This window comes from Bombyx mori, chromosome 24 (genome assembly GCF_030269925.1).
Source record: "Bombyx mori chromosome 24, ASM3026992v2".
NCBI lineage: Eukaryota > Metazoa > Arthropoda > Insecta > Lepidoptera > Bombycidae > Bombyx > Bombyx mori.
Genome location: NC_085130.1, coordinates 11,450,259 through 11,465,201, shown reverse-complemented (window position 1 = coordinate 11,465,201; position 14,943 = coordinate 11,450,259). Strand labels below are relative to the sequence as shown.

The 14,943-nt window shown below is 38.9% G+C and overlaps 1 protein-coding gene across 2 annotated transcripts; it reads left to right on the top strand.

The window, feature by feature from the left end:
• The first annotated feature begins 4,420 nt into the window (after positions 1-4,420).
• LOC101744699 (oocyte zinc finger protein XlCOF22) lies at positions 4,421-14,592 on the top strand. 2 transcript variants are annotated; one of them, XM_004926635.5, is made up of 5 exons: positions 4,421-4,698; positions 6,245-6,380; positions 8,827-8,943; positions 11,831-12,016; positions 12,568-14,592. In XM_004926635.5, exons 1-5 carry the CDS (start codon positions 4,543-4,545, stop codon positions 13,641-13,643), a joined length of 1,671 nt encoding a protein of 556 aa, XP_004926692.2. In that variant the 5' UTR covers positions 4,421-4,542; the 3' UTR covers positions 13,644-14,592. The 2 variants fall into 2 exon arrangements, with proteins under 2 accessions (XP_004926692.2, XP_012546303.2); XM_012690849.4 differs by having other exon boundaries at positions 4,436-4,698; positions 8,827-8,949.
• The last annotated feature ends 351 nt before the right edge of the window (positions 14,593-14,943 follow it).

Genomic DNA, 14,943 nt, shown 5'->3' with positions numbered 1-14,943 from the left:
GCCGGAAGCTCGGAGGCAGTTTTGGCGGGTGACGCGGCGATTTATTTTAGGGGCTCGGGGGCATCCGCGGTAATTTGCGGGGTGACCCTGTGTTTGACACAGGACGCAGCTAGGCGGTTCCGTCGCGGTTTTTTGATCGCGAGTGCATAGGGCCGTGGCGTGATCGCCTAAACAGTTGACGCATCGGGGGCGCGCGTGACAGTTACGGGAAGAATGCCCGTATAATTGGCAGTTATGGCACTGGCTAGGTGTGCCTTTCTTGTGTGGGGTTTCGACGGCGATTCCGGAAAGGCTACAGACCGTTCGGATGTTGAATATTTGCTTACCCTCGAGGGTAGGCTGGAGGGCGACGAGAACCATGTTATATGGCTCCCTTCCGCGACCTGTGTGCATGCGGTGTACGGAGTTAACCGGTAGGCCTTGTTAGAGAAGGTCGGCCTTGACGAGCTCGGCATCCAACTCTTTAGGGATGCCACGTATGACGACACGGAGTTCGCGCTCCTCCTGGCGCGTATACGTGTGGAAACTCATACGCTCCTTACGGAGGTAAAAAGAGAGGGCCCTATGGTCGTCGGGTGTTCGAACCTTAATTTAAATGCCGTTCGCGAGGCTACGGGCATTCGTGAAGTTGATATTTTTGGCCTTAAGGGCCAGGGAAACTCGATCCCAAGCTGCCTTCTCTTGGAGGATTACCGGGGGAGGGGTCTGGGTTTTATTTTGTGCCACCGGACGCGGCGACGGAGTGACACGGGCTAGAGGCGCAACGGGAGTCTGAGGGCGGGGGCGCGACGCGTTCGCGGCTTTGCTAATTTTAGCGGCCGCGGGAGCTCGAGACTCCGCGGCACGCTTCTTACCCTTTTGTACCAGGGTGAATCCATCCGTCGATGAGGCGGGGGCGAAGTCGACCTCCATCTCCGAGTCAGAGTCGGAGGACGAGGAGGCGGGCGCAGGTGACCTACGAGCAGGTGTTTTGGAGGGCGCGACGGAGGCCGCGGATTATCGCGCTGCTGGAACGGTGGCCACGGCGGACGACGCAGCAGTTTTACTTGCCAGTATAGGCGACGCGGGAACGGCAGGCACGACGGAGGCTGCGGTGCTCGATGTAGAAGCTTTGCACGCAGGTACAGGCGACGCAGGAGCAGCGAGCACGGCGGAGTCTTCGAGAGAGCTCGCAGTGTGATTGGCCTTGAAAGCCAGAAACTCTGAGGCGAGCTGTGGGTGACGAAGTCGGAGGAATTCCGCGAATACAGCGTCCATGATCGCTGAGTGCCCAGGTGGGGCGGCCCCGGGTCTTGAAAACACTCGCCTTGCGGCGAGGCCCCAACTTCTCGGACCTGAGCGGTTTAGTCAATTTATGTAATCAAAAATTAGCCTAACAATTCTGGGTCTGGGTTCTTGTTATATATTTTGGGCTCAGATGACGTCAGAACACAAATTCATTACATAAATGAACTCGTATTCCGCCCAGTATGAGTATTTAAATATTTTTTTGGCCATTTTAAAACTTAGAGTTATCTACTATGTTCCCTTTGAACGTTTTCATCAAAAAATTTTATTACTTGTATTTCAGTCCTTTATATGTAACTAGCGGACCGCCCCGGCTTCGCTTGGGAAGTAGCGCACGCCATGTAAAGAATTTAAGGGAATTTTGTTACACATTGGGTTACATTATTGGAGTTTCAGAAAGGATCCCTATTTTTTTTTAATATAATAAATATAGCCTATGTCACCCGGGGATAGCGTAGCTTTCCAACAGTGAAAGATTTTTTTAAATCGGTTCAGTAGTTTCGGAGCCTATTCAATACAAACAAACAAACAAATCTTTCCTCTTTATAATATTAGTATAGATATAGATATAGATGAATGATTGAATGTCAATCTGTCATATGACAATTGATAGTTGTTTAAATAATGTTTCGGTTAATGGACGTTGTGAAATGTGTGTTAAAGAATTATTGAAGAAAGGGCATTAAATGTTGTTTCTTGTTGTTTAGAAGAAACGCAAAATTTCGTCTTTTCTTATTTAAACACTGTAATTACTTTTAGTCTAGTCAACAAGTTCAAAAACGTGTTATATAGACATAAAGTTCCTAAAAATATGTACGATAGCTCATTGGATGCGGAATCATGTCTACAAAAATGTTTTTTAAGGGCTTATTAGCACATAAAAAATTGCGATTGTTATCAACAAAATAAGATTTAAAAAAAAAGGAATTTGGTTTTTCCTTAATAATTTCTAAAATAATGATATTTAAGGAATTTTGAAAAAAGATCCTGAAAGAGGAGGAAATTTCCAATAAAAAAGTCCCAACTCCCGGAATTCTATCTCTATTAATTATAAAAAAATTTAACGCTGAAAATAGGGCTCCGCGAGGTTGTTACGGCTGGGAGCATCGGTGTCGGCACTGCCGATGTGCGATCCGTACAATGCCGATCAGTGGACGCACTTGTATGACTTTCTATACAAAGAATACTACGATCCGTTAAATGCGATGCGTCCGATGCATACGATACCGACCTGTGGTTGATTAGCCTAGATAGCTACACCGTTTGCGCGGTCGAAAAATAGCTTAAATTATGCGTTGCGGGACGAAGGCGATAGGGATACTTTGGCGGCGCGACGAAGATGAGAAAACACAGCGTCGATCAGAAAATACAATACTCACTCACCTGATGTTCTCAGCGGCGAACGGAAAGCGAGCACTTTACAATATTAAAGAAGGTTCCAGTGACAATGCAATAGCTTGTAGTGGCACAAAGCGCGTTTCATTATTTAATTTTAAATTCATTTTACATGTTGCGCATAAAAAAATGGAATGGAAAAAAAATGGGACGTTCCAAATTCAAAATTACGTTCTTAAAAAAAATCTATGCCTTCAAGGAGGATTAATTGGTTCCCAAAGAGGCGGCGTCACAAACGTGTAAGCTCTAAACTCGAAATTCGTCAGATGATGGGAGATTCAAACTGAAGGTACACTTCATGCTTAAATTACTGACGCCTTTCATTATACAAAAATATTAACAAGTCTGGAACCTTCCTTTTGCCAGTCGGCCGAAATGTCGGCAGGTCACAAGTTGAGCAGACATTTAATTTTAAAAGATTAATGCAAGAGAGTTTTATTGTTCTTCCTTCTGCTTGTGATGACTAAAAAGGACATTACCACATCCACACCAAGGCGGTTACCATGGGTAGAAAGACTTCAACCTATTAGGAGGAAGTCGAAAAAGAGAAGAAGGAATGACAGGTGATGGAGTCAAAAAGAAGGGAGAAAAATATATAAAAGGTTTTAAAAAAAAATTAAACGTTAACTTAAACGATATTCATTGGACAGAACCTATATGGTCTATACTGATAAGGTACCACACTAACTTTCATCTCCACACGCTATAAGCTTATGTCCCATGGTAATAAAAAATTAAAATGTTTATTATCTTCATTCTTTTTTTTTTTTTGGAGGATTATAAAATATCAAGTGAGTTGTGGTTTTAGGCCAGATGGAAGGCAAGAGTCACGCGGCCGACCACCGACCTGCTGGACTGACTTAATAAAGAAAGCAACTAAGTCCACCATGGTCATGGATACCTACTGCGTTTAACATTCAAAATATTTGTACATTAATTGTCATGGTGTTACAGGCTTCTTTCATATACTCTGAATCAGTAGATGGATGCATATTTTTTAGCACCGCTTTAAAGTTTCTGACTTTGGTTTGTATGAACATTTTTTTATGATCAAGTTCTTACTATTTTTATGTCTCGGAAGGAATTTTTAGACGCTTATTTGGTAACATTTCCATTTCAAACCTTTAATCCCTAATATTATCTAAAAGTACTTTAATAAGGTTTATGTTGCTCATTCTATCTACGAATATTGTGGGTTGTTTAGGTAATATCTTCACAGTATCGATTGTGTCCATGGGTTCTGTTAATTATCATTGAAATAAAGAAATCTGTTTCACGTAGAAAGTTGATGTGAGAGTCATGAATTGTAAATCAATAAAACTTTAACCATAGATTATTATAATTATATAACTTTGACACTGGTAAGAGCGGTACACTAAAAAGATAAATCAGTTGGTTAGCCGTACAGTGTCACACCATGATAGAAAAATATAAAAATATTTTACTAAGATTATTTTATTTATTAAAAACGATATTTTGGCGAACTAGTTCGCATAGTTAACCTAATAGAGCGCTCTCCCCACCTAAAACGTTCACGAACTACCCAAGGCTAAAGTCAAGCGGCTTTGTTTCATTGTTCCACCCTTGTATACTTTTACAGATACTAAATGATTTATAGGCCACAAGCAATGGACGTTTAAACCCGAGGAAACACTAAATTAATAAAAATCAACATTTTACACAACATCGGTCCTTGCGTTTCGTCCAAAAACTCCTCTATGAACTATTCTAACTCTGAGTAGAATGTCAAAATGACAGTTCATTGCATACGTCAAAATATTCCGAAAATGCGAAATTCCGTTGAAAAATATTTATTGTTAGATATTTGTAAATATTTTTTTGTTGCTGACCCAAATTGTGATGGCAGTTCCAAGCGTCAAGGGGCCAATTGTAGACCCGGGTTTGTGCCGGTGCTGTGGATCTATTAAAAAATGTCGCGTCTTGAATGAGGAGTATGAATTTTGTGGAGAAAAAGAAATTTATTCGGATATGTTCTTCGACTGCTTTGGGCTTTTGGTAATTAATAAAACATTCACTTCTATCCATAATGCGTGTATATAGACGGTTTCCGAGCTATGGAAAGAGGGGATCGTATCTGGAATGAAGTCATTCGCCAGAGAATCAAAGTACCGGCCTAGCTCAACGCATAAGCAATCTGATGTGGAAATAGGCCGGTTAAGTTTGTCAGAGAACCGATAACGGACACTGAAACAGTGTAGGATATCTAGTTATAAAGTAGAGCAACGATATACGCAGAATAGAGGATAGTGGATGGAGATAACAGACCTAAGTTCCACAATCTACTATATCAAATCTACAAATAAATTGAATTTTCAGTCTTAAGGACTTGTAAAGTTAATGTCTTTTTTAAAATCCAAATAAGATATTTACAAATAAATAAACTTGTATAAATGTATAAGACTATTAAACAACAAAAAAGTATAAATTAAAAAAGAATATATCAGGATGAACAAACACATAGCCAACCTGGTGGTTACTGCTGCTAGCCTGTCGACAACACAAAATGAATGCCGCTACTGCCATCTTGAAGCATGATGACCAAGTCTCATACTAAATAGTAAAACTGTACTGTCTCACCTTTCAAATCTGAACAAATTGCTGCTTTGTTAGAGAAAAGGCAGTATCTTTCTGTGCAGGTTCACAAGACACTATAGATTTCCACAATCCAGGATAACATTGTATAAAAAAAATAAGACCTGTCAATATTATAAACGTTTGTAATTACGTGCAACTATATTGTAGGTCTGGAGGATTAGGTACCACCATCTTACGTATTTTGGCTGGCAAGCAGCCGTGTGTTCTGGTCTGAAAGAAGATAGGATACAATTGAGACTTTCATCTCATCTTTGAAGGTGGATGGTGGCATTCACATTGTCCCTAGTTACGTATAAACTTTAAGCTCACTCACCAATCTATGCAATAAATAAATAGTGTGAGAGATATCGCACATACTGTGCAATAACGTCGCTTATGTAAATTATGTAATTTTTCAGGAGAAACATTGGAAAATTCAACGTCTTATGTAGTTCTGCTAGGCTATAGAAATAAAACGATCTTATACCTTTAAATGAGCAATTCTTGTATATATATATATATAATCTGAATCTCGGAAACGGCTCCAACGATTTTCGTAATATTAAGTATACAGAAGATTTCGGGGGCGATAAATCGATCTAGCTACGATTTATTTTCAGAAAATGTTGTTTTATTCGTGTTTTCAATAATCAACTTTATGACTCTTCACGACATCTATTGGCAAATAATAATACTATTTTTCTTAATTGAGGGCAACTAACCGCTTTAAAGACAACAATATGGTGTTATCAAAAAAAAAAAACAAAAAAAAGCTTGGTCATCATCTAGTAATATTTAAACTACAATTTTAAACTTCATCAATAAAAGCAAACATCACGCTCGTAACTCACTAATAACTATTAAAAAATGTATTTTCTCGTAATCAGTTCAGCGTTAACAAAAATTGCTTAAGTGCCTTTATAGCACCGTATGTGCGATATAAACATAGAAACATATTCTCTTGTAGTTATCACACCTTGACAGAGCGCAAGCTGAGAGGCTCATATGTGCCACGTGTGTTACAAGGCTTCGTGACGCGACCGCATTCCGGAAGCAAGTGCTGATCTGTGAGCAGACCCTACTCCAGGTTGCATACGAAGCAGGTAAAAGAACTTTGTACATGTGTAACTCCCAGTGTGTGAAATACAATATCTCTGGATGTTCTACCCAGCCATTACAGCTGCGAAGCAAGAAAGATAATCTATACTTATAATATTATAAAGCTGAAGAGTTTGTTTGTTTGAACGCGCTAATCTCAGGAACTACTGGTCCCGTTTTCAAAAATCCTTTTAGTGTTATATAGCCCATTTATCAAGGAAGGCTATAACATCACACTAAGACCGATACAAGCAGAGTACCAATAAATAATGTTTCAAAATCGGGGCTATTTTTTCCTTTTGAGAGCTTCCGCTGCGTGCGCTGCAAAAACGATTAAAGTTTGGCTAAAATAATGTATGACAGAATTGTTCCCCTTTAAAAGATCTAAAGAAAAGTCTGCGACCGCATATGTCTATATGTTAAGGTTGGCTCACTATAACGTTTTTTATGCTAATCAAATTTGTTCTAAAATAAAGCATTATTTGTAAACTATTCCACGCAGACGAAGTCGCGGGCAAAAGCTAGTGAATTTATATAGTAGATAGAAAATCAAAGATTAGAAAAAACTCAACCAAATTATGTTTAAAAACTGAAAAAAAAAAACATGTTGAAACATAGGAAGTGGCAGATTTTCATTTTAATGAGGTGCTTCGAAAGCGAAAAATATATTGAAGGATTTCGTTTGTATATCTGGTATAAGTTGCAAGGTTGTATGCAGGTCCCGCTCCGGCTCGACGAGCGAATTAACCCATAATAGACACAGCCCACTGAGTTTCTCGCCGGATCTTCTCAGTGGGTCGCGTTTCCGATCCGGTGGTAGATTCTGCGAAGCACGGCTCTTGCTAGGGCCAGTGCTAGCAACACTCCGGTTTGAGCCCCGTGAGCTCACCTACATGTTAGGGCGAAACTGAAATAGCCTCTCAAGGCTATCAGCATAGGTAGGGGAAAAAAAAAGTTCACGCTAATAAAGAAGCGTACGGGTTTTAGTTATTATACATTGCAATCTTACTAATACATGATAAGCTAACATCAGCCAGCACAATTTATATACCGAAGGGTAAAAGATTATTTGGTGTAAGCGACATTTTTGTTAATTTACAAGGGAGCCATTCAAAATTTAAAATTTTGAAAAAAATATCATATCGAAAAAATTTCTTCGGCTATTTGAATGGGGTAAACTTAATCGAAGTTCAATTAAAAACGTCGAACTGTTGATGCTGATAACAAATAAAACGGACCTTTAATTACAAAGATAATAGTCGCGTGTTAAGCGAAACGTAGCTTAAACCAAATATCCTTTTACCTGTTGATATCTATCTTCTTCTTCTTTTTCTTCTTCTTCTTCTTCTTCTTCTATATATAAAAATGAATTTCTGTTCGTTAGTCTCGCTATAAAACTCGAGAACGGCTGGACCGATTTGGCTAATTTTGGTCTTGAATGATTTGTGGAAGTCCAGAGAAGGTTTAAAATACATATGAAAATGCTCGGAATAAAATAAAAATAACAATTTTGTTTTTCCTCTGATGTGTCCTCCTTCGGACGGACTGACTCCTTTTGTTTGTTTTAAGTTTATTTTATACAAAAGTTTAGGTCTTTTATTTATCGATTGGGGCGAAGTCTGCCGGGTCAGCTAGTAGAAAATAAAATGGACTGAAGATGTCTCAAATCTCACAAATACAGTCAAACCTGGGTAAGTGAGAACTGGATAAGTGAGAAAACTCTATAAGTGAGAGTAATAGCCAGGACCCGTCATTTTAAGCTCCCAAAACCTCTATTAGCGAGAAACAGAAACCTCTGTAAGAGAGAGTCGAGCTTTATTTATTTACATTATTTAAGAGGAACAAATGACAAAACAAACTGCAAATTTAAAATCTGCTATTAACTTTCGTGGAACTTCCTACCGTTGTTTTTGTATTGTTTTCTCGTCAATATTGAAACTATTCTATTTGGTGGAACTAAATAACGTTGTTAATTTATCGCATTCTTTTCGAATGGATACGTGTGCCTGTGTACCGTCCTGTTTGTCGGACTTACTCAGTTTATCGTTAATCAATTGCGAAAGAAAGTTCTGTTCTGCATCATGTCAAAACGGAAAATTAAAGTACTGTCATTAAGTAATAAACTTAAAATAGTGAATGCGTTTGAATCCGGAAAATCGCGAAATGAAATTCAGAAGGTGGATTAGCGAGAAACTCGGGTTAGTGAGAAACCTCTATAAGCAAGAATGAGATTGTGCTCCCTTGAACTCTCGCTTATCCAGGTTTGACTGTATTTGTGTAAAGTTTTTTATTTTTTTTATTTTCAAGTGGTTAATTTCTAATCCAAATCATAAGTTTATTTCCAAACATTTACACAAAATATTATTTTAATAACCTAAAAGTACCTACATATTATTATCGGCAACACGGCTTCGTCAGAATTTCTAATTACTATGTCGATATTAATTACAGAAAATGAAAGGTTCGACATTAAAAGCGAAACGAATATAAAACAGGAAGCGGAAGACAATAATGCGACACGGCTTGAAGATGTCCAAAATGACACCAACCATTACATTGATGACGCAGGTAACGGTAAGACATTGCTTCTTAATACGCTTTTATTAGCTTCAGACGTATGTATGTTTGTAACGGAATCTTTGAACATGATTTTGACTCCTTTCAAAACGTCGGATTAACTCGAAACTTGGTATACTTATTAAGGTCCGATGACAACTCAATATTAAAAAAAAATATTGAAAAAATTGAAATTCAACTAAAAAATTAAAAATAAATAATAGTTTAAAAAAAACAAAAAAAAAATGCGCTTTTATTGTAAAAAAAAGCGTGGGGTGCTTGGTATCAGTAGTTATAAATATTTTATGAACGGATATGAGTAGAAGGGTTATTTTGATAATATCCTGAAAAGCTTTTCTATAAAAATTCTATTTTCTATAAAAGCGTATTTTTTTTGTTTTTTTCAAACTATTATTTATTTTACATATACATTCTGTAAACATTATTTCTCTATGCGATTGAATCCCGATACTGAAGAGAGGGTAGATCTAATATCGAGGCATTTCGGATGTGGTGTTGGATGATGGTCCCATGAGACTGCCGACACGTGAAGAGGAACTGTGCAGCGAGAGATGAGGGTCCTCAAACCAGATACGACCTTCAGAAATGAGGTTGCCGATTCAGAATAAGAAACGCAATTTACCTAAAATTGACAACACTTAATCTTATTGTGTTCCTAATTAAAAAGTATTGTCACTGTTCAATCGCGCATTTGTTATTTAAATTTTCTTATTTCCAACGTTTCGAACACTTGCAGTTATTCGTGGTCGCCGTTCAGAAATTATATATTTTTTTATGTATCTATGAAATAAATAATTGAATTTATTGTTTAGCTTTGGCTGTATGAAGTTTGAGCCCTTAGTGTAAAACTACATTTAACTATAAAATTATTTTTGGCGCCAAAATCTTCGCAATTGACCAATCTGCACATACCTACCGGCGTTTAAATTGATTTTTGTTTTGACGAACGAACTCATGGCCCCCAAGTGGCCTCGCAATGTTTCTTTCCACTGAACTTTTCTATATAAAGCGATTAATCAAAAACACAGGTTCTTTGGACATTTTGTAAAAAAAAATTTATTGTGAGTAGTTTTATAATTTTATTCATGGTACACTGAGTTTTGAAGCCATTGCTTAAAAAATGGTTACTACACAAAATTTAATACAGCGACTCTCCAAGTTTTTTTTTCGCGGCACACTTTTTTTTAACATTTCTAGATATGATAAAGCACATAAAGAAATAGATCCGTTTAAAAGTCTTTACACCCTTTAAGCGCGAACCGTCGATCGATCGACGCTGTATTAATGCCTATAAACATATTTTAAACCTAACAACTCAATAGCAACTGCTTCGCAAATGAATCTACCACCGGATCGGAATCGCGACCCGCTGAGAAGATCCGGCGAGACACTCCGCGAGCTGATGCATGGGTTAGGGGTTGCATGTCCAACTCTTAGTCGAGTTCGACGAGTACGGTTACCGGGGTCCCTAAGCCTGCTCCTAGTGTTAGAGTTGAAGCCGTCCAATGCAAATGTTATTGGATCTGATTGATCCGTAAGGACGACCTATAATGTACGGATCGCCGGAATCTATACTTAATATTATAAAGAGTTTTGTATTGTTGTTTGTTTGTATTGTTTGTTTGTTTGTATTGAATAGGCTCCGAAACTACTGAACCGATTTGAAAAATTCTTTCAATGCTTGAAAGCTACACTATTCCCGAGTAACATAGACTATAAACTACATATTTTGAAAAAAAATAGGGATCCTTACTAAAACTCCAATAATGTAACCAAAGGTGTAAAAAAATTACCTAAAATATTCTTTACATTGCGTGCCCTGCGAAAACTATTGATGATAGAATAAAATAATGTACTACGACTTTGTAGAACACATTATTGTTTACAAGAAATGTTGCGGCAGCATATGTCTAACTATTATAGTTATGCCGCGATAAGTGTTATTTTAATTTAAGTTATTTTATTTAAAAAAATAAAATAACGTTCAATATCGTTGAAATTTTTGTTAAAGTCCCGAGCAGAGCCGGAGCGTGCCGCTTGTACCGAATATTTATGCAGTTTGATTATAGGTATTAGGTGTAGATCTGTACGTACGTGTCTTAGCGCGCGCACATATAGCGTTTATAAGCCCATAACATTTATAAATAACCATTAAATTATTTAGCTGTGAATTTAGCATTGATTTTTGTAATTTTTTTGAAGTTGAAAGTTTTATGTGAGGTACTTTTTATTTTTAGAAAAAAACCCTTAAGTATTTTCTGCAAAATATGTGAAAATAAGCTCAGCACTAAAAAGGTTAACAGAATTCCGCTACCCATAGAAGTGGAACTCGAAAGAATTTCAAATTAAAACAAATGATTGCTGTGCTGTCGTCGTGGCCTAAAGGATAAGACGTCCGGTGCATTCGTATCTAGCGATGCACCGATGTTCGGATCCCGCAGGCGGGTACCAATTTTTCTAATGAAATACGTACTTAACAAATGTTCACGATTGACTTTCACGGTGAAGGAATAACATCGTGTAATAAAAATCAAACCCGCAAAATTATAATTTGCGTAATTACTGGTGGTAGGACCTCTTGTGAGTCCGGACGGGTAGGTACCACCGCCTTGCCTATTTCTGCCGAAATCTTTTCTGTGAAGCAGTAATGCGTTTCGGTTTGAAGGGTTGGGGCAGCCGTTGTAACTATACTGAGACCTTAGAACTGATATCTCAAGGTGGGTGGCGCATTTACGTTGTAGATGTCTATGGGCTCCAGTAACCACTTAACATCAGGTGGGCTGTGAGCTCGTCCAACCATCTAAGCAATAAAAAAAAAAGTGCTCCTTGTGGAGTGGGGTTATAATAGAAATACAAAACATTCTGTTTTTTTTTTCAGATTCAGGTAGCCTGTCAAGCGAGCCACTAATAAACTTGCGCAAGAAAACGCGCAAAAAGAAAAAGGAAAAGTTGAAAACAAGAAAGAAACATAATAGGGAATCTCTGGATGGTGATTGTGATGGTACCAAGGAAAAAAAATTAAGACATTTAATAGATAAGAAATATTACGTTTTTCCGGAAATTGGTAAGAATGAAATTGATAACTACTTCATTTAAGATTTTTCTTTCGAAATACTTCAGTTATGATTGACGATTTATTTATTTATTTAGAAAATAGTAATAAATAATAACTGGGAACAAATCACGCACACATATTTTTTTTAAAATAATGTTTACTGGCTTGGAAAAAAAGTTCTTTAAGCCAAATCAGTATTTCTGTTTCTTCATCACTTCACTTCACATTATTATATTGAAATCACTTTTAATGAATTTGTATAGGGGTACGAAGCTCATTGGGTTGTTTAATAGTTCGTCCAAGCAGCGGGAGACATTATTAGATAAAATATCGCATATATCACTCGCAAAAACTATATTTTATTTAAGTTTAAACTTATACATATTTATAGATAATAATAACCCAGACGAAGAGCAAACAAACCTGTTCGTAACACGAATGTTTGCTCGACGCGAGAATCGAAACCACGACCCTCGGCACAACACTCAGAGTCGCTAACTGCTACACCGCCGATTCATTCATTAGAAGTCAATGACAAAAGCTTACAATTTATTTTACAGGTAAAAAAGTAGCATCAAAATCGAGAACCGGTTCAGAAACGAAATCGTATTTAAACACGATAACGATTGTCGAAAATTCATTCGTTTGCCCATTCGATACTTCGTTCAGCGATTACTTCTGTATATACTGTAGGAACGTTTACACCGATCCCGACAAACTCCGGGAGCACACGCTGACCCACGACCCGACCTCATTCAAGACTCTGGCCATAAACAAGAAGCTGATATTACTGGACGTGTACAGAGTAGACTGTAGATTATGCCAAAAGACCATAGACAACGTGGAATCGTTGAAAACTCATTTAGTCGATGCCCACTCGATGTGCTTTGACGATACGAAATGCGATTTCGTACAGTTCCGTTTGACAGTGACGAATTTGCGGTGCACTGAATGTGACGCGTCCTTTAGCTTCTTCCACGCCCTGAAGAAGCACATGGCCGAGCATTTCGGCAATTGCATATGCGACGTGTGCGGAGCGCATTACTTCGAGGAACGTATGTTAGTGCTACACCAGAAATCGCATCGGCGTATCGACGAGAGCTTCCCCTGTCACTGCGGGAAGGTATTCAAATCGAAACACAGCCGGTATTTGCACGAGACGAAGATACACAAGAAGGAGCCGGTCTTCCAGTGCAGCAAGTGCGATCAAGTGTTCTTCTCCTATTCGATTCGGTACAGGCACATGATGGAGGCTCACGGTGAGCACCGAGTGTTCCCCTGTGAGTACTGCGACAGGGCGTACGTTAGTCGGAAATCGTTGAGGGAACACAATCGGAGGTACCATCTGAAGATATTCAAGCATCAGTGCGATTTGTGCGAGAAGCGTTTTTATTTGCCGTCCCGTCTCAAAGAGCACATGGCGACACACACGGGCGAGAGGAACTTCAGGTGCGAGTACTGCGGGAAGAGTTACCCCAGGTTGAGAGGTCTGAAGGTACACATGCAGTCCCATAGTACGGAGAAGAAGTTTCGATGTTCGATATGCAACGCGACCTTCACGCAGAACGTCAATCTGAAGAACCACGTCAAAAGGCAGCATCAGGACGTGGACATAGAGAACGGTTACCACGAGTAATGGATGCCGGGTATAAGGGAACTAAGAAAATCAAGGGATGTGGATCTCTATATCCGGATGCTGCGAATACCATGGACAGCACGCCGGACCAACCTATTCATCCTGAAGGAGCCCGGTGTTGCCACAAGGCTATCCGCTATCTGCTTCCAACGTATTCTCACGTACTTTCGGCCACATCGCTCGTAGAGACCCCGATAACTTAGACAAGCTGATGGTACTTGGTCAGGTTGACGGGAGAAGATCACGCGGACGCTCACCTACCCGCTGGTCTGATCTGGTTAAGGCGCTCACCGGCCCGCCAATAACCGAGGCTATAAAGACCGCCGAGGACAGGAAGACGTGGGCAAGCATTGTGTATCGAGTGGTCCACATTTCAGATTAGACACGACCTTCAGAAATGAAGAGACCGACTCAGAAGAAGGATCTCTATAGCTATCGCCTAAAATGTCGATGAATCTTTGGATTGAGGGCTCAGCGTATCATATTGCTACTCAAAGTTAACCGAAGTTCCGATTATAATCAAACTAAACCAAATTACTTTGAGACACAATAACAGGTCTAGTTTGAGTGGTCCTTTCGGCTAGTTTCTGTGAATCTGGTATATGGATCGTGACGGTGTGGGTGGAACGCGTTGATCCCTCTTTGGTAGTGCGTGAGGTTGTTCAGTGAGATCGTCCCTGAAATGTCCCAACATATGAGACCCTGATGCTTGAGACGATGAGGTGATTGACTATTAAAAATGTTCGTTGTTGACTTCAAATAATAATGAGATGTCATCCATGCGAACGTTTTCTCTTTAAGCATGTGTCAGCCGTTGTGGATAGTGTTCAATGTCCTCACATACCTAAACGGCTTCCTAGAGAATAGTTTAAAAACTGTGTGAGGTGTTTAAAACTACCTGTATGTACATATATAAAATGTAATAAATTATGATCTCTGAAAAAGTAAATTGGTTTTTGTTCTTATTTCAAGAAATCCTGTCGTCGGGATGGTATTAGGAATGATCCTGGATGGATCCTGATGTTGGGATTAGGAACAAATTTTTGCTTAAAAAAAAGGGGATGATTTAAAAAATGGCTTAACGAGAAAAAAAACCTTATATAACGCTTACATCCCTATTTGTTACTTCTCGTGGGTTTTTGGGGGTATGCACGGAATAGTTAAATAAGGTTGGAAAGGCCTTTGCTCTAATTTTGTATTAGAACCAGTGTCGCCGCTTCATCCCCACTATTTTAATTTCTACACATACACATACTGTGATTACAAGTATTTCGCACACAACAAAAACACCCACACATAA